Genomic DNA, 20,381 nt, shown 5'->3' on the forward strand with positions numbered 1-20,381 from the left:
TTGCATTATTCAAGAAATGCCAAATCACCTTTCAGCAGATTGCACATATCAAGAGAGAACATCTGTGCTTTGAGATTCAGATGAGCTCTGTACGTTATGATCCTCTAATGAAATCTCTCTCTCCCACAGCGTCTTTCTCCAGCCTGAAGACGGAGCTGGAGCGGATAAAGGTGGAGAAGGAACGGGTACGTATTGTTTAATAACAAGCAGTGTTACACCTCGCACTTTCTGAAATGTACATTTTATTCTTTGTTCAAAGTTAACTTTTCTGTTTCATGTTGACTCAAAGAAAACTTTCCATGTCGAGACACTGAGGATGAATGTTACAGTTACATAAAAATGTAAATAAATCACACCAGTTCTGGAGTTTGAATATTGAATACAGTCCGGGAAAACTAGCATCTACAGGCTGAACATAAAGAACAACTAAGAGCATTCACTATATGTAAAGATAGACAACCCATCTCCTCCTCCTCCACCCACGGTACAAAAGTGAAGCCATACTACTGCGCTGTGTGATGGAGTTTTCCCGGTCTCAGCAGATGTGTGTCTAACATGAGTCTGGTCCTGCTGGAGGTTTCTGCCTGTTAAAGGAAGTTTGTCCTTGCCACTGTAACTTGCTAAATGCTGCAAAGTGCTCTGCTCATGGTGGATTAAGATGAGATCAGACTGACTCCTGTCTGTAAGATGGGACTGGATCTTATCCTGTCTTGATGTTGGGTCTGTGTTAATAATAGAACATAGAGTACGGTCTAGACCTGCTCTGTTTGGAAAGAGTCTTCAGATAACGTCTGTTGTGATTTGATGATAGATAAATAAATGAAGATTGATTGATTTTCTCAGGCCAGTCCTCGTCTACATTGCCACTTTGGTGCACACAGCGCTGCAACTTCTCCATTAATCATGTTTTTAGAGAAGGGTGGGATACTATTAAGGCCTTAAATGGATCGATTGTGGATCCATACCTCTAAACTATCAACATGACCACAGGCAGAGCTCAGCTAGCAGGATTACAAGCGCCACATGGGGAGAACAAATGGTACAAAGCTGCACAGAAATGGCAGATCGTCGACGTGAATGCAATGGAAATCCTCCCACAGTGTGACGGTTGAAACCTTGTCCCCTCTGAGTGACCATCTGTCCTGCATCTTTGTACGTTCTATCTCAATGTGTGGTCAGTTTTATAGAGGGAGATATTTCCTCAGGAGTCAGTGGATGCTCAGTGAAAAGCAACAAAAGGAGTGGATATTTGACTCATATGGAAAAAACACTAGTTTTTGCTAGGTAGTCCAAAGTCAAGTTTTGTGTCTGAGCTTGTTTTACTGCCCCCTAGTGGAGGAAAAAACCCTTTAAACTATCTTTAAATTTAAGAATCACACAAACCAATTCATCCCTCATTACACCATCACTCCCTTCAGTTGTTTGAATGTATTCTTTGCATTTTTCATGTCTCTCACTGATGTATAATTGCACTCACTCTGTGCCTTTCTGTTGTGTAGTTGCAGAGCAGTTTAGCAGAGAAAACTGAAACACTGGAGAGCATCCAGGGCCTGAAGATCAGCCTGGAGCAGCAGCTCAGAGAGCTCACCACTACAAAGGTCAGTAACAAGGCAGAGATCTGCGAAGACCTGAAATCATGTAAACATCTCATCTACCTCAAAGACTGAGCAGACCCTCTTTAATTCAACCACAACATCACAACACTTGTTCAGACAAAGACAGACACATTTCGTGGCGCAGGTAGCTTGCATACACTCACTAATGCGGTGATAAAAAATAGACCGGGAAGATGTCGTGCCAGTAAAATCTCAGAAGCGTTTGTTGAGGAAACCTGACCCTGAATACATTAATTTTAGATTCATAATGGCAGGCAGTGACGCTAAATGCATGATGTGTTGATTGTGGTGAAATGCTCTCAAGTGAAGCGATGAACACTGAAAGCATCAGGATGTGACGGGGAGCCTAAAAAATATCCTCCAAAGAAGAGAGAGCGGCCGTCTGACACAACAGACGAGTTGATGTGGCCTCAATTTACAGCAAGTTGAGATCAACTCGTTTATTAAAGGTCGTAAGAATCACGATATGTAATACAAACTCATTGTTCCATTAAATTGAGCATGAAAGAGTGACCCTGTGTGTACCTCATGTAAATGTCACTGAGTGTTTTAGGAGATCAGCTGTGTGACAGCACTGAAGCATCTCTTCAGACATCAACTCATTTAACATCTCAATACATGCTCATCCTCTTTTTCTATGAAGTTTAACATCCTTTATAGCAACTTATTGACTCTGATTCCGTGTGTGTGTGGTGTGTGTTTGTGTGTGTGTGCATGTCTCTGTGTGTGTGTGTGTTTACTGCAGAGTGCACTAGAGAGTCAGGCCTTTGATGAGAGAGACAAAGCTCAGCGGCTGCAGACGGAGCTGGATGTCAGCGAGCAGGTTCAGAAGGACTTTGTCAAACTTTCTCAGACTCTTCAGGTAAGGACGAGGAATCTGTTGATGGACGGTGTTATGTCACAAATGTTGAAGTGGTTAAAAGCTGGTGTCTGTACATTTTATTTTCTGCAAACGTTGTGATAAAACTAAAACACCACAAGCTTTGATTTCTCTGCCAAAGATCATTATTTAAAAACGCATCAATTAGCGTTGATGTCGGAGGAATAGATGTGTTCGTCTAGACAGAAAACAGAGCCATCACTTCTACACTCACATGTCTCTTATCATACAACAGCTTTGGATTTACCATAAAATACATGTATAAAAGTAGATCCATGCTCCTACCGTTCTTCTGTTGTTAAAGCTCTTGTGAGGAACTTTGTGTTTGTTGGTTTTGGTGCCACCTGTGGACAAAGTGATACTTCTTGTCTCTTTGATTTTGTTGTGTACAGTCATGGCCAAAAGTTTTGAGAATGACACAAATATTACATTTTCACAAAGTCTGCTGCTTCAGGGTTTTTAGGTGTTTTTGTCAGATGTTTCTATGGTATAATGAAATACAAATTAGAAGCATTTCATAAGTATCAAAAGCTTTTGTTGAGAATTACACAGAATTCATGCAATAAGTCAATATTTGCAGTGTTGACCCTTCTTTTTCAAGACCTCTGCAATTCTCCCTGGCATGCTGTCAATCAACTTCTGGACCAAATCCTGACTGATGGCAGTCCATTCTTGCATAATCAATGCTTGGAGTTTGTCAGAATTTGTGGGTTTTTGATTGTCCACCCGCCTCTTGAGGATTGACCACAAGTTCTCAATGGGATTAAGATCTGGGGAGTTTCCTGGCCAAGGGCCCAAAATCTTAATGTTTTGTTCCCCGAGCCATTTTGTTATGACTTTTGCTTTATGGCAAGGTGCTCCATCATGCTGGAAAAGGCATTCTTCGTCACCAAACTGCCCTTGGATGGTTGGGAGAAGTTGCTCTCGGAGGACGTTCTGGTACCATTCTTTATTCATGGCTGTGTTTTTAGGCAAGATTGTGAGAGAGCCCACTCCCTTCACCGAAAAGCAACCCCACACATGAATGGTCTCAGGATGCTTCACTGTTGGCAAGAGACAGGACTGATGGTAGCGCTCACCTCGTCTTCTCCGAACAAGCCTTCCTCCAGATGCCCCAAACAATCGGAAAGGGGATTCATCAGAGAAAATGACTTTACCCCAGTCCTCAGCAGTCCAGTCCCTGTACCTTCTGCAGAATATCAGTCTGTCCCTGATGTTTTTACGGGAGAGAAGTGGCTTCTTTGCTGCCCTCCTTGACACCAGGCCTTCCTCCAAAAGTCTTCGCCTCACTGTGCGTGCAGATGCACTCACACCTGCCTGCTGCCATTCCTGAGCAAGCACTGCACTGGTGGTGGCCTGATCCCGCAGCTGTAACACCTTCAGGAGACGGTCCTGGCGCTTGCTGGACTTTCTTGGGCGCCCTGGAGCCTGTTTGGCAACAATTGAACCTCTCTCCTTGAAGTTCTTGATAATTCGATAGACGGTTGACTGAGGTGCAATCTTACTCGCTGCTATAAACTTCCCTGTTAGGCCCTTTTTGTGCAATGCAATGATGGCTGCACGTGTTTCCTTGCAGGTAACCATGGCTAACAGATGAGGAACAATGGTGTCATGCACCATCTTCGTTTTAAAGTGTCCAGTCACTCAATCATGACAGATTGATCGCCAGCCTTGTCCTCATCAACACCCACACCTGTGTTAATGTGTGTGACACCTGTGTGTCATTGAAATGATGTTAGCTGGTCCTTTTGTGGCAGGGCTGAAATGCAGTGGAAATGTGTTTTTGGTGATAAAGTTCATTTTCAAGGCAAAGAGGGACTTTGCAATTAATTGCAGTTGAGCTGATCACTCCTCATAACATTCTGGAGTATATGCAAATTGCCATTATAAAAACTGAAACAGCAGACTTTGTGAAAATTAATAGTTGTGTCATTCTCAAAACTTTTGGCCATGACTGTACAGTCATGGCCAAAAGTTTTGAGAATGACACAAATATTACATTTTCACAAAATCTGCTGCTTCAGGGTTTTTAGTTGTTTTTGTCAGATGTTTCTATGGTATAATGAAATACAATTAGAAGCATTTCATAAGTATCAAAAGCTTTTATTGAGAATTACACAGAATTCATGCAATAAGTCAATATTTGCAGTGTTGACCCTTCTTTTTCAAGACCTCTGCAATTCTCCCTGGCATGCTGTCAATCAACTTCTGGACCAAATCCTGACTGATGGCAGTCCATTCTTGCATAATCAATGCTTGGAGTTTGTCAGAATTTGTGGGTTTTTGATTGTCCACCCGCCTCTTGAGGATTGACCACAAGTTCTCAATGGGATTAAGATCTGGGGAGTTTCCTGGCCAAGGGCCCAAAATCTTAATGTTTTGTTCCCCGAGCCATTTTGTTCTCACTTTTGCTTTATGGCAAGGTGCTCCGTCATGCTGGAAAAGGCATTCTTCATCACCAACTGCCCTTGGATGGTTGGGAGAAGTTGCTCTCGGAGGACGTTCTGGTACCATTCTTTATTCATGGCTGTGTTTTTAGGCAAGATTGTGAGAGAGCCCACTCCCTTGACCGAAAAGCAACCCCACACATGAATGGTCTCAGGATGCTTCACTGTAGGCAAGAGACAGGACTGATGGTAGCGCTCACCTCGTCTTCTCCGAACAAGCCTTCCTCCAGATGCCCCAAACAATCAAAAAGGGGATTCATCAGAGAAAATGACTTTACCCCAGTCCTCAGCAGTCCAGTCCCTGTACCTTCTGCAGAATATCAGTCTGTCCCTGATGTTTTTACTGGAGAGAAGTGGCTTCTTTGCTGCCCTCCTTGACACCAGGCCTTCCTCCAAAAGTCTTCGCCTCACTGTGCGTGCAGATGCACTCACACCTGCCTGCTGCCATTCCTGAGCAAGCTCTGCACTGGTGGTGGCCCGATCCCGCAGCTGTAACACCTTCAGGAGACGGTCCTGGCGCTTGCTGGACTTTCTTGGGCGCCCTGGAGCCTGTTTGGCAACAATTGAACCTCTCTCCTTGAAGTTCTTGATAATTGGATAGACGGTTGACTGAGGTGCAATCTTACTCGCTGCTATAAACTTCCCTGTTAGGCCCTTTTTGTGCAATGCAATGATGGCTGCACGTGTTTCCTTGCAGGTAACCATGGCTAACAGATGAGGAACAATGGTGTCATGCACCATCTTCCTTTTAAAGTGTCCAGTCACTCAATCATGACAGATTGATCGCCAGCCTTGTCCTCATCAACACCCACACCTGTGTTAATGTGTGTGACACCTGTGTGTCATTGAAATGATGTTAGCTGGTCCTTTTGTGGCAGGGCTGAAATGCAGTGGAAATGTGTTTTTGGTGATAAAGTTCATTTTCAAGGCAAAGAGGGACTTTGCAATTAATAACTCAGTTGAGCTGATCACTCCTCATAACATTCTGGAGTATATGCAAATTGCCATTATAAAAACTGAAACAGCAGACTTTGTGAAAATTAATAGTTGTGTCATTCTCAAAACTTTTGGCCATGACTGTACGTGTGTTTGTGGAGTTTTCTGATAAAATCTCATCGTGCTCTCTTTTCTTGCTCCACTTTATCCCTCACTGTGAATATTCAAAGTAAAAAGAGGCTTTTATCATCACAGTGTCAATCATCACCTCCTCACCACACATACAGACATTAAATGTCAGAAGAGGGATTTTAGATGGGCTGCTGATCTTGTTTGTTATTTCAGGTCATTGTTGGAGCTATTTACATTGTTTCATAGATTTTATTATTTTTACTTTAATCAAATAATTTATTGTTTCTTCTTCTTAAAGAGAGACTTGATGGGCTTTAACGTGCTGGCTGTTGTGTGTGACCAAGTTGTAAAACAAAAAGTGATGTGAGAAAATATAATTGCATGCATATAGATGTTTGCTGACCTTGAAGTGAGGAAAAGGTCTTATATATCAGGTCAGTTTTCAAACAGCTGTAGGGTTCCTAGATGTTTCTTAAGTTCTCAATCATTGTTTAAATTGTCAAAGCCAGTCCAGCTTTATTTCTGTAGCACCTCTCATGCAAACAAGCACACAGCCCAAAGTGCTTCACATACAAATAATAAAAAGACAAGAGCAAGACAGATGATAATAAAATACTTTAAAATAAAACCAATGAAGAGTTAAAAATGACGGCACTAACTCTTTGAATTCGGTTTCAATGGCTGGAAGGAGACGTCAGTCATCGGACGCTCTGCAGAAGAGAGAGACGAGATATATGTTGCCAGATTTCTCAAGAGAAGGAATATCGGTCTCTCTTGATCTTGCGAGGGCGAGTTGATGAGACAGAAACAGCTCTGAAATCAGTTACTTTTCTCTTCATTCAATCTGTTTGAAGACCGATCCAGGTTCAGAATGTTCAGATGGTACTTGGCTGTAATAATCTAGGCTCACATGAACTTGTCCTGTTAGTGAATTAACTCTTTTTATAACATCTAAACATGTGTGGACGATCGGTCAAAGATGGTTTGATGTGCTCTCTTCTCAAAGTGAAACCAGTTAAAGGAACTGATCGTATGTGTGTGTGTGTGTGTGTGTGTGTGTGTGTGTGTGTGTGTGTGTGTGTGTGTGTGTGTGTGTGTGTGTGTGTGTGTGTGTGTGTGTGTGTGTGTGTGTGTGTGTGTGTGTTTGTGTTTGTGTTTGTGCAGGTACAGTTGGAGCGAATACGACAGGCAGACTCCCTGGATCGAATCAAAGTCATCCTCAATGACACCAACTTGACTGACATCAACCAGCTTCCAGACACATGATACCACTGAGTGAAGACTGTCTTCACTTTCATTCCCCTCTCTCCTTCTCTCTCTCCCTCTCTTATCACTGGCCCAGTAACATTATTGATCTGACCCTCCCTCCCTCCTCCTCCTCCTCCTCCTCCTCGTCCTCCTCCCCCATAACCACAGAGGAAGAGTTTGGAGGCACAAGAACGGACACGGCGTGACGAGCCTTTTGTGTACATTAAGAGTCTTGGAACATGGATGAAATAATGAAGAAGAACACTACTACTAAAAAACGTGTAAATAATAAGTGTGTGACTCTGGACGGAGGGAGAGAAGTCTGTCTGTGTCTTGTTTCTACTGTAGATATGACTGTCTGTATTAGCTCAACCAAAAAGGTTTGTCCTCCTCTAAAGCACTTTTCATCTGCAACTTCTATTTCCAGGTAAAACTAAAACATTGGATGCATCTCTCTTCTTCCTTCTGTTCTCAAAACGGTTGCTTCCTTATTCCACTTGCTTGTTCTTTTCCTGTGCTCCCCTCCTCCCTCCCTCCTTCGCTCCCTCGCTTGCTCTTTTCTGTCTGTGACATTTTCCACCCTGAACTGCTTATTGCACCCTCCTTTAGTGTGACTGAGACGCACTGAAGGACATTCATGGAAAGTACTTGCACATAACTTAAAAAGGAACAGAACACAGTTTGAGCAATACCCTCCATGTCTTAAAAAACACATCTACTGTATCTTTGCTTTCTTATTAATGTCTGACAGAAATCTTTCATGTTTTAAAAGCTGCAGAATCACACCGTCATGTCCCACGTTTCATTTCTCAGCTTCCCCCTTTGACACAAAAACACCCGACACCTTTTAACCTAGTTTGTGACAGGAGGATGGATGATTACATGGCAAGAACAGAGAACGTGTAAATGGAAACTAATGTATTTTAATACACATTGTGCTCAGTTTAATGGTTGCGCTATTAAATTTCTCTTGGTCAGACTTTCTTAATGTGATTCTGAAGCTTTGGATTAAGTTTGGATGACTTTTTAAGTGAAATGGAAGAGCACACCACCACATAGCTGGCTCTCAAAGGTGTGGCCTCTCATGACCGAAACAGAAAGGCAAGGCAAACTCATTTTGAGATCATACAGAGTGAATACAAGGATGCAGATTTGCTTCAGATGACTGTAAACATAGCGGGGATGTTTGAGGCACGGCTTGGTTAAAGAGCAGTGAGATCCTCCTGATGTCCTGAAACTGAAATAGAAGTTTTAGATCCAACTCGTGTTAGAAAAGCTGTACACAGACTGACGAAGCATGAATCTGACTTCTTTTATGAATCTCTTCATTGTGGAGAAATTTGTAGAATTATTTTATTATAATACTAAAAAAGTGGGGCAGTGAAAACATTTAATGTTGCTCCCTTTGAATCACACGACTGATGTGTGACTGACTTTTTCTGTGATGTGATTTCTGCATCCTTTGGTTCACTCATCATCTTAGAGACTCAACCCTTTAATGTCTGTGAAGCTATGAAATCCTGCCCTCGAACTAAAAGGTTGTCACATGGGGCATCAGGCAGCTTCAAGTAACATCCATAGGAGCGGTAAAACCCACCAAGCTGTGCCTCGTGTTGTTGTTATGAACCCAGAAACAACAGGGTCCAGCTCTCAAACGTTCCTGTAAGGATGAATATTTGAGATATTTGCATGTTTCGGTCACCAGCAGAAATGAACACGAGGAAAGACGGGGGAAAGTCTTCCATTTATGGTCAGAGCACAACAAACAAGCCGCCCTGTGAGAGGGTTAAAGAGGAAGGGCGTTACAGAAATGTTTGGGCCTAACGAAAGCAGAAATGACTTCATATCAAAAGCACAGCTACAGAATCCTGATGTTAAGGATCTCAGCTCTCAGTGAAATGTATTGAGGGAGAAAAGAAAAGTGAGAACTCACTGTTTGATTTGTAAAAACAAGTATCCTGCATTAGTGGTGAATTTACACAGCTGACTCCTACATGACTAAAGCTGTCAGTTTCCTCCACATGAATGGAGTGTTCAGAAACCCCACTCATGTCACACCTTTCCATCCTGAGGAGCTGTGTCTAACCATTTCTGTGACTGTCACATTCACACTTGTTCCACACAGTGGTTGGTCAGTTGTGTGACGGTTTGAAATGTAGCTCCAAGCCCTCTTTCTATTTTTCACTCCTGACGTAACCATTCCTGACACTTCTTATGTGATCAACCACGGAAAGAATATCATGAATGTTTTCCTAAATGATGCATTTTCCTCATATCTCAACTCATATCACGTCCTCCTCCTCTCTGCTGTCTGCTGTTTTACTCCGTGGCGTGTCATAACAACTAGAAACAGTTTGATCCTGGGGTCAGACTAATATTGTTAAACTAGTTCTTGCTTAGTAATCCTCAGAATTCATTTAAACCACATCATCAAAACAAACCAGATTATGAGACATGCCATCTGACTCCATCTGAAGGCAGGAGTGTTAAAACTTATCCTCATGACATAATAATTTAAAAAACAGGACATGATTCTTTGAAGTACCCAATTAAGACCCTTGCAGAGTTTTACTGTAGCCCGACATGACCGGGCGATTTATGAATGGGTTCAGACCTGTATGCTTCTGGAAGGTGTAAAATAGCAGTGGACAGGTAGCAACTTCCAATGAGGGGAGCCGGAGTCCTTTTGTTTGCGACAGCGCCACCTAGTGATCGCCAAGGTGTGCCTATTCCATAACTTTGTTCTGAGTGTGTGAAGTCAGCATCTTGAGTATCTCCCTAACCACCGAACGGTCTTCTGGTAATGCGGTCCCAGAATCGCAATCACCTTGTATTGGACCCCCAATTAATGTAGCTCCAACCTTAACATAAGACAAATGTTTAGTAAGAGGGATAATGTGAAGTTAGCGCTTTGTTTTTGCGTGTTTAGCCTACTTACAGCGCCATCTTGAATTTTTGTCTTTTATCCACTACCGCCTGTCCCCGCTGTTTCCTTTTACCTACCATTGAACCACCCGATGTCAAACTAACTGGACGTTTTCGCATTGAAGTAATTACAGTCAGTTTGTGATTAAGGTCGTATACATACAATGTGTTTTGAGAAGGATTGAGTATTTTCCCACGGCCGTTTAAACCAAGCGGCAACCTCCGGCCGCGAGAATTGAAGCCAATGCGTACAGTCTATGGTTTAAACACATTTGATAACTTTCTGACCACAAATTCAACAATCAGCTTCGCACTGACGCTAATTTATGTCAGCCATATTTGTAGTTTTCAATAGCTGCCTTAACGGCCCCACAGCGGTTGAAAAAGCAATCAGGCAGTTATCGTTTTATGGTTTCGGAGAGTTCCGAAAGTTGTCCGATGACTGATTTGAAGGGTTTCAGTCGGCCTTCAGTTAAAACAAATAATGCGCTGGGTCTGGTGGTGTGTCAGATTTTATTAAATATTCCACTGCTTAAACGTGGGCATACACAAGCTATTACACAACTCAAGTACAGGAGGGGAGGTGGTACACTACCATCTGCTATACACCCACATTGGTAATGTTCAGGATGGAAAATTAGCACAGAGGAATGTGATCGAAAGTATTTATAAATAAGTTTGGAAATACCGACTACTGCCACTAAAAAGACGGCAAAACAACGTCACAAGCTGCAACAGTCATCTATTAATGCCACGACAGAAAGTATGGTTCTTAAAGGAACAGGATGTAAACTGTTTTCCAGGGTGATTCAGTCGTGGCCTCTTCTGAACAAAGATCCTGTCCAAATCCTCTTAACTTGTTTGACAGTTTGACACAAAGCTGCAAATATGGAAAATATGAGGATGAATGAATCAATTTCCATTTATCAAGAAAATAAGAATCAGGTGAAAGGAGGGATTCCCATTACATAACATAGAAACATGCTCTCTGCAGCTCTACATGGTTTAAGGACAAGCTGATCACTGTGCTTTTCTTTCTGACTTGCATGTTTAACATTTCCTCATGTCTCATATGTCTATACTGTAGATATGTTGAGTTGATATTTATGATAGCGTGTTATGAGATGATGTGGGTATGTGGGCGGTCAGCCCGTGTTGCACTGAGAGGACGCTGTACATGTTTGGATTGTATGATTGTGGGCTGAGCGCTCATGTTTGGACACTGAGGACTTAAATAGATTTTTTAGTGTAAGATGTGGGTTTTATTCCTCTGAAGGCCTTATTGCATTGTTGATTTGGTGTGTTTTGATTTTATTTGTCCATACTGATGTCTATTACAGTTGCAAATTCTACGTATGGCCCATATGGATACAAACGTTCACAATATTCACGGTGTTCATCTTTGAGATTTGATTTTATTGAATAATTCTTACTTAACATTGGTGTTTTCTTTAAATAGGTATGATGAATCCCACTTATGAATGGGCTCAGACATACTGGATCATCAGAAAGCTCACACTGTGTACAACCCGCTGCTTAGTTTTAAGTATTAACTGGCAACATTACAAATAAAACACACTTAAAATTCTAAATGTGTTTATGCAATCTAAATGTTCGGTACAGTGATTAACGTTTTCTAAGAAGCCTAACTTACAGAAATTTGCCTTATGTGATTTTCAATCATTTTTACAAAAGAAAGTCATTTCGAAATAGTCGACCACTAAGCCTTAACAGACATGCATCCATATATTTTATTTGCTCCTCTGATGAAAAAAAGAAGCAACTTCCACTGCTGTTGAAAAACGAAGCCACTTAAAATAATTGCAGTTCCTCAAGTGTCCACCAGAGGCTTGCTGCAAAAGCTAAACTAAGGAAGCCCTTTTGGTCCCATGTTAAGACGCCCGTTATAACAGCAAAATTCCACATGGTCAAAAACAGTTGTGGATTAAGCTTGTTTGTTTATTGGTACACAGTACACGTAAGATTATTAATATAACTCATCACTGTTTGGGAAGAGTTGCATTAATTTTGTGTCTATTTCCAATATGGCGACTGCCATCATTTGGCTTTAAAAGGCCTCTCCAGAAATCAGCTGATGACCTCACAGATACACTGGTACATGTTTTATACAGTTTATGGTAAAAAAAAAAAAAAGACTTGTTTACGGTTGTTCTCTTGAGATCATGACCTATTTATATTCTTGTTGTGATGTAACAACACTGTAAAACAAGCTTTGTTGTCTCAAGACAATGAGGCAAATTAATGTGATATAATAGGAAAACCAGTTTAGCTGCCCTAATGTAAAGAAAGATAAGCCGAGATCTGAATATAAGAACCAGAGAGGGGTAAACTGAGCACAGAATGCATGGATGCATGTCCAGTTTGAGCTTCCATACTTCAAATAGTGACCATACATGTAAACTGAAATCTCACACCCTCAACATGCATGTTGAGCTGCAAATTTACAACTATTATTATTATTATTATTATTATTATTATTATTATTATTATTATTATTATTATTATTTTACAACATCTTGGTTGTTTTTTTTGCACTTATCAGCATTTATTTTATAAACACATCTTAGGTCTGCCCAGTTTGAGCTTTCAGATGCAGCTTCTATCATTCCATGTAACTCCGATGAATCCAAACATTGTTCTCAAACATGTTTTCAATAAGATCTTCATCAGGGTTTGAACTCTTTGTTCCACTTTCTGACTGTGATATTAACACATTTTTAACTGCATACTGTTGAAGTGATCTCTCTAGATCCAGATTAACGGAGTTCTACCTTTTACATCTAAGATTTATAATCATTTTGCAGCAGGAGTCGCCTTCTGTTCCCCTAAAATAAATGTATGAGCATGGGCTTCAGCAGAGATGTTTGATTTCACAACAACAAAAATAAAAAGTTGAAGTCTTGCTGCTTGTTTTGACTTTTTATTGTCAAACGTTGATTCTGAAATAAAGCGTATCAGGGGAAACTTTAGTTTGTGAACATGTGAGTCCACTTTATTCATTTCAAGTTGTCAAGGCAGAGGCTTACTTATTGACAGGAATTCTGATTTGGGTGTTATTGAAAGATCTTCTCACTGATTCCGTGTGTGGAGTTTTTTATTCATATTTGCTCTTTCATGTTTCATCACAGAGCCCTTTTTATTTCTCCTCTAATGTTCATGACACCAGACCATCAACAGTCTGATATAGCACATGCAGGCTGTGTCCCCGAGCACTTTTAAATATGACTCATAAATAATGAATTCAAAATATGTTTCTCTGGTCTCTTTGGGAGGAAACATACAAAGAGTGCTCATATGTTTCTGCACTTTACCAAGACAGACTGACTGCAGGAGAAGCTGCTCTGTGAGATAAATGCTAACATAAGCATTTGTATTATTAAAAGTCACCTGCCTCAGTTAAGTCTTGAGTTTACCCTCCTTCAGCAGGTGTTGTGTGATTAGTGATGAAGTGATACTGACATATGAAACTTTGGATGATATGGTTTCACATGATTTAATTTCACTTATTTTACAAAGTACAGCCAATACAACAGGCTGATGACGACATTTTGAGAGTTTTAGAACATTGAACCCACAACCTCCCAAACCCAGACTCCCACCAGCCACCTGCACAGACGAGCATTCTTATATGGATACAAGATCTCAGATTTGTCCACCATTACAAAGTGTTATTTGTACATTATCGGCTCCAGCTGATGATAAGATTTGTCTCTAGAGCTCCTGAAAGCAGTGAGTACATGAGACATCATGAGGAGGTTTCCACTGCTCGACTCTGACCCTCTTGCTGACCAGACTTTGCGTGTTTTGTCCAGGTGAAGGTGAGAGTCATCATTAAAAAGACGTACAGCAGGATCCATTTAAACCTCTGTGGTGATGATATTTATAACCTCCTTCCTCAAACCAAAAACACAAAAAAGAAACAAGAATTCAAATGTATTATGATCTGGGATTTTGTAAAGCACTGCTGATATTCCAGATAAAAATGTGAACTATTATAGTAAGACCTGGTATTTCAATAACTCTTGTATTTGTATCATAATAACAGACTGTTAGTAGTTTAAGTAATGATGACAAAAAATAAACAAATAAATAATAGATGCATTTTTTGACCTTTCATCCTCTGCGTGCATGCTGATGAGTCATTGTCGGCTAACCATGTCCATAAAGACTGACCCTGGATCAGCCTTTAACAATCCTGTCCCATCTCTGTTTAAATCTCTTGAGACAGCCTCAGCCTTCACTCACAACCTCTTACTGTACTCAGGTTGTTTGTGGTCAGACCTTTATTGTTTATTTATACTTGCGTTTTTGAGTTTGGTTATTTCCAACCTGTTTGTGCCCACAGGGATTCAAATTGCATCCAGCATCAAAATCTCCACAGCCCAACTTTCAAATTCACTGTAGTTTGATCTGAGGTGTGATCTGTTTTTATACTCTGAGGAACTTTTGCGTGCTCTGTATCCGACAAAACTGAAAAACCATCAAATGAAATGTCTAAATAATTGAGCTAAAGGCCATGGAAGTTAATCTAATTATTCACAAGACATTATAACCTCATGATGGCGCTAGAGGAGAAGTCAGGAGATAACTGAACAACATGAGGATTCAACCTCAGAGGAAGATATACAGTATGTTAGTATTAAACATCACTGTGGTCCATGGAAGAGTTGTTGAGATGTTTCCGCCCTGATGAAAAATGATGGCTGCCATTGCCGGAAGTGTTTCAGTTGTGTCATCAGAGTGATGACACATCAGCTCTGCATCAAGATAAACCGGTCATGTGTCATTGTTTCACCTCAGCTGTTTTGGCTGGAGTGACTTCAGACTAGACAACATGGACCTCACCCAATTAGGATTCTTTTGTTGATAATCTTCACTGTGACACAGTTTATTTACCGTCTGTTGAAGCACTGATCATAGAAAATCTGGAGTCAAAGTATCGATTGGTGAATGTAAGGAGTATGTTTTGGTCTTGGTGGAGTTTTTGGTTGGTTATGAATCAGATTGAAATGATTTCTAATGTGTATTTATGACCTACAAAGGCAAACAAAAGCATCAGGGACAAGATTGGTCATTTCTGTATTTTTATTCTTAGGTAGGTGTTCAATGAAGTGATTTGTTTTACATGTCTACATCAAAGATTCTCAATGGGTGACTTCTTTGACTGATATCAAACAGTAGATATTTGTTGAAAAAAACAGCTTACACAACAAAGTTTGTTCAAGGGGAGTTTAGAGATACCACTTTGTCCACAGGGGGGCGCCAAAATCAACAAAACTAAAAGTTCTACACAGGAGCTTTAAGCACCAATTTGAGGTGATGGTACTTTATTTGGTGTCCATGCCAAATTCTACTTTAATTCTGCAACATTACAGACAGAAATATTGATCTGTTTACTTCTGTATAATCTCACAGGTTTAGTTTTAACATGAAAAAATAAAGACTATGAAATTTACTTTGAAACCAGAGCATCCATAAATGTAAAAGTAAAGTCAAAGTTTGCTGTTTTTTAATCAATTAATTAATGTCATGAAAAAAATTAACTGGCAATAGATTCGACAATCATTTATTTTTAATTCAAGAAAATATTTCTATAGTTGGATTTAGCTGAACAGGACACACATATTTGCTGATTTTTATTTAATTACAATAAATGTATTATATTAATTATTATTTTTAATTTTGTTCTGTTGGTTCGACAAAAAGAAGATAACATTATTAAGGTATGGTGTGGATTTTGGGGACCGCCTGGGGACTCGCAAGACACAAATGGGGGGTTGTGAGATGTCTTCTAGAATGTTTTTTTATTTAATTGACTAAAAATAGTACATTTAACCCATTATAGTAAAACATATCTACAAAAATAGTAGCTATACTTGAAATAAAATCTTGAAAATAGAAAATGTAATGAGTTTTCTGCCTTTCTTTGTTGCCAGATGACTCCTAAGTTTAGGTTTAGTGAAAAGTTAATTATCAAAAGCATCAGTAGCAGTAGGTTAATTCATAACGGCACAGGAAACACAGACACATGCTCATATAGGTAGGCTAATTTTTAACAGACCAACGAAATGAAGCCACATTAAATCACTTTGAAGGACTGTGGGGGTTGCGAATTTTGGCACCTATATTTCGTGGGTCGCGGTCTGAAAAGTTCGGGAACCCCTGCATTAGAGCACAATCAAACCCTTACCTATTAATAACAGCAGAATAATGTGTTTTAATAAGGGAATGCATTATTACAGTTTAATAAACTATTATTTAATATTACAACAGTCAGATTTCATATTTGATTGTATACATTTATAAACTTTAAGGTATATAACATTATCAATATATACTTGTTACTCATAATAGAGTATTTTAAACACTTTTTAAAGTAAATGAAAGTATCTGAAAACGTCTCCCACCACTTTTCAATGAAGTTACAGCTGCTGTTCGTCAAATCACACCTAGGGGGCAGCAGCTGAACTCCGAACTATTCAGTCGCCATTGCAACTCTCCACGAAGAAGAAAGGACTAGTACGATAGAGGGTGGAGAGAAAATCAGAGGGACTACTCCTGTTTACAACAACATAATGGAGCCCAAATGGACAAAAAACAGCTGCAAGCGCGCTTTACTGACTGGATTTACGTTATTTATTGTATTAGGTAAGTGTGGAAGCCCAGTGTGGGTGAAACTTCGATCTGAAAAGGTTTGATTTTGAGCTGATTATTTAAGGTGGGATATCAGGTTAGCTTGTTAGCAGTGTTGTATCGCATCTCATGTACGGGATACACCTCACTACAGCCCTAACCTCTGTTCCCAATCCTGCTCATTAATGTGTCTTTGTTCTCCATCAGAACTGGGGAACAAACCAGACCCTGCCGAAAACATTTACACAACACACTGAAGCTACACTGTGCTCGGTTACACATCTACGTGCTGATACTGATGTTTAAACACAGGATAATCAAATTTACTCCAATCTGAAGAAGTATTGGGACAGAGAAGGGGAAAGAGTGGTGTTCTGTCGAGTTGTGCTGCTGTGCCGAACATTGTTACCATTTTATTCGTGTTTTTGTATCGTTATTTTAAATGTGCTGTAAGTTTAAGGCGAGCATATGTTGGTACTTGAATATGAAATCCTTATTTGGTATTGCAGGAGAAGCGTGTCTCTAGACTTAAATCCTTTATCGAATAATGCTCTCATTTATGACAAGCCCAGATTTGTGGAGTTGCGCTTGCGCAGAGCCGCATCTTGATAGGGAGCACTGTTCGATGGAACACCCGCCCTTGTTGGTACCTCTCTGCGGAAGGGGATAGAGGGACCATAGAGGTTCAGTCTCTCTAGGTGTTTCCACGTTTAAACTCAGATATAATAACAGAGGTTGTGGGTGTGTTGTTTGCTCATTTGATAAATGTTATGTTATTAAATGATATGATAAACAAAACCACCTTAAAGTGCTTTTGTTTTAAATAACGGTGTCGTGACGCGTGTCGTGTATTACACACTACGTTACAAAGGAAGCCATAAAAGCTTAAAGAGTATTTACATGGGGACATTCATCGTTACAAGTTGTATTAAAGACATCACAGGGGCTTTAAAAGTGTGCCAACTCATCACTTATCATGGAGCTCGACCTTACCTTGACTAGCCTAGCATCTGATCTCCTTGCTGGCTACCTTCCTCTGACCCACAAAGTACTTCTCCCACCTCCCTTTAAATACAAGCAGTAACACAGGTGTGTGGTCTAATACCTTTAAACCCTGACTAACGATTCACTCTGATATCAGGACAATGCAGGTTAAAACAATGATATGTGTTCCTGATGACACAACCATGCTAACAGCTAATATAAACAATACACAACTCCAACAAGTCATGTGTTTCACATATTATGTACTCAACTCATGTGTATTTATATTACACCTTTCATACATTAAAGCATGCAGAACAAAAGAACAGTGAGACAGAAAACAACAGAAACAGATGCAATGAAACAAGACTAAAACAAGATAGAGGAATGTGATGTGAAATACTTCAAAATAAAACAAAATTAATTAATTAATTAAAATCAAATAAATACCATAACATTTAATTTAACGGTATTTTATTGTTTTTGTTGTTGTTTGTTTTCTCTTTAATTTTCACGGCGAAGTTAGATAACACATTTGTTTTTGCTCTTTTTCCTCTTATTTAATATTATTATTATTTCTATTATTACTAGATTCTTGACTTATTTATTTTCAAACTGTGAATTCCATTATAATTTATATTAATTGTGTGTCTTTATTTTCTTTATTTGCATAAAATGTAAAATAATAATAATTGAAAAAGAAGATAGAATAAAAAAATAAAAAATAAAAACGATGCTAAAACAATGCTCATAATGATAATAAGGCAGTCCAGGGTTTAAAGGAAATGACTCCAAGTTAAAAGCTAGAGGTAAGTCTTTAGTTAAGTTTAAAAACACTCAGAGAGCTCACCGTTTTGATGTCCAGAGAGTTCCACAGTTTCGGTGCATAAAAACAAGAAAGCTCTCTGTCAGGGACTTGTGAGGGACACATGAGGAACATTTAAAAGGAACATTTGTACATGTTTTGCATCAAGGAATCACTCAGAAACTTTTGAATAATAAATACATGTGGAGTTATTTGAGAAACGTAATACTTAAAGGTCCTACAGTCTATAGTTAATGTTCTGTGTGATATGTGATATTTTATATTTCACTTAGAGCAGCAGACACTCCTGAAAACACAACAACTTTGACCTCTGAAATACAGAACAGCATCTCTTCTTGTGTTTAGAGAAGTAAACTTGTGTCTCTCTGCTTCAAATCTCAGACTAATAACATCTGACTGCAGGAAATGCATGACAGATGCTTCCTTCCTTTTCATATTGTGAAATGATCTTCAGCTGATTGTCTGGCTGGCTGCTGTCATGGGCCTTTTTTTGTTTTAATGCAAAGTATTCCCAGGACTCTGAATCTCTGTAGCTGTAGCCTGAGGCCGAACTCCGTCTAATTGCTGTGTAAAGTGCAGCATGCAGGGGCTTTTTGTGCTCCTGTTTCATTTGCATCAAGGCTTTCAAATCCTCCTTATTGTGGGAGCGGATGTGAAAGTAATGGGTCAGTGTTTGCAGACGTTGTGGTCAGATATTTCAAAGCTTTTCACAGTTTCTCTAATCTTTGTTAGACTCTAATTTTTGTTAGAGTTCGATTAAGGTGAGTGTATAGTCAAACACTTTTGAGCTGCACCTGTACGAGGTATTAATCAGTAAGCTGTACTTTGAAATGCATAAACCCCAAAAAGTAAGAGAAGGGTGTATTTATTGTGTATTGGTGCAGTTTGTTATCCCCACAGTCAGACAATAACACTGTGAGAATCAAAAGCTTTGTGTCATGATTTTTGAAGATTCTAATATTTGTTTTATTATTAAAAAATAAATCAAATAGTTGTTGTGACTAGGGATGTCTTGATCCCGATCTAAACTATCGGATCAGAGCCGATCTTGATGTTTTAAATTGACTGGGGATCTGCATTTGAGCCGATCATCTCATCCGATCATTTTCGCCCGCTGTCACTGAACACAACTTGCAGCTGAAGGCTAACGTGCAAGTGTCATTGAGTGTTCTAATTTTGCTTAACTGTGTATACATAATGAGAAAAAAATCAATGGGAAATTGATGGAGAACTGAAGCCATGGTTTACATTTTATTGAAGAGCTCACATGAGCACCGCCAGACACATTACAGAAAAAACCTCTGTTTTACGCCCCCTACGGTAACTCTCCAGGGACGTGGTTCAGAACGGCCATAACATAAAGCAAACACAGGACGGTCTGTTACATTAACCACCTTGTATCTAGCGGTAGCTGCCGTTCGGCATGTCGCTCTGTAGTGAGGGGCATGCAACCGGGCGTGTTTCGATCTCGCTGTCACTCCCAATATTTACGTTCTCCGTCTCCGTCAGGCGGACGCTGCACTGTCATGTGAGTGTTGCGTTCAGAGCAGCCTCAGATTTAAGCGTGCTGTAATGAAGCACACCAGTTTCTTGGTCTGAAACAGCAGAGCTTGTAAAACAGATTGAGTTTTACAACAATGCTAGCTGGATGAAGTTAATGGAATAAACATTAGACTTATTTTTAGGGGTGCAACGGATCAAAAAACTCACGGTTCGGATCGGATCACGGTTTT

At 39.9% G+C, this 20,381-nt stretch overlaps 2 protein-coding genes across 2 annotated transcripts in view; both read left to right on the forward strand.

Moving 5' to 3' along the window:
* Nucleotides 1-8,247, forward strand: part of rabep1 (rabaptin, RAB GTPase binding effector protein 1) — a 45,788-nt gene extending 37,541 nt beyond the window's left edge. Inside the window, exons 15-18 of the mRNA XM_034683275.1 lie at nucleotides 130-185; nucleotides 1,500-1,598; nucleotides 2,362-2,478; nucleotides 7,176-8,247. Of these exons, the coding sequence (XP_034539166.1) occupies nucleotides 130-185; nucleotides 1,500-1,598; nucleotides 2,362-2,478; nucleotides 7,176-7,277 (374 nt within the window). The 3' untranslated portion in view covers nucleotides 7,278-8,247. The remainder of the gene's footprint in view (nucleotides 1-129; nucleotides 186-1,499; nucleotides 1,599-2,361; nucleotides 2,479-7,175) is intronic.
* Nucleotides 8,248-16,698: 8,451 nt separating this feature from the next.
* The window catches only part of mpzl1l (myelin protein zero-like 1 like), a 33,768-nt gene continuing 30,085 nt past the window's right edge, over nucleotides 16,699-20,381 (forward strand). Inside the window, exon 1 of the mRNA XM_034683464.1 lies at nucleotides 16,699-16,853. Within this exon, the coding sequence (XP_034539355.1) occupies nucleotides 16,781-16,853 (73 nt within the window). The 5' untranslated portion in view covers nucleotides 16,699-16,780. The remainder of the gene's footprint in view (nucleotides 16,854-20,381) is intronic.

Source organism: Notolabrus celidotus, chromosome 5 (genome assembly GCF_009762535.1).
Source record: "Notolabrus celidotus isolate fNotCel1 chromosome 5, fNotCel1.pri, whole genome shotgun sequence".
NCBI lineage: Eukaryota > Metazoa > Chordata > Actinopteri > Labriformes > Labridae > Notolabrus > Notolabrus celidotus.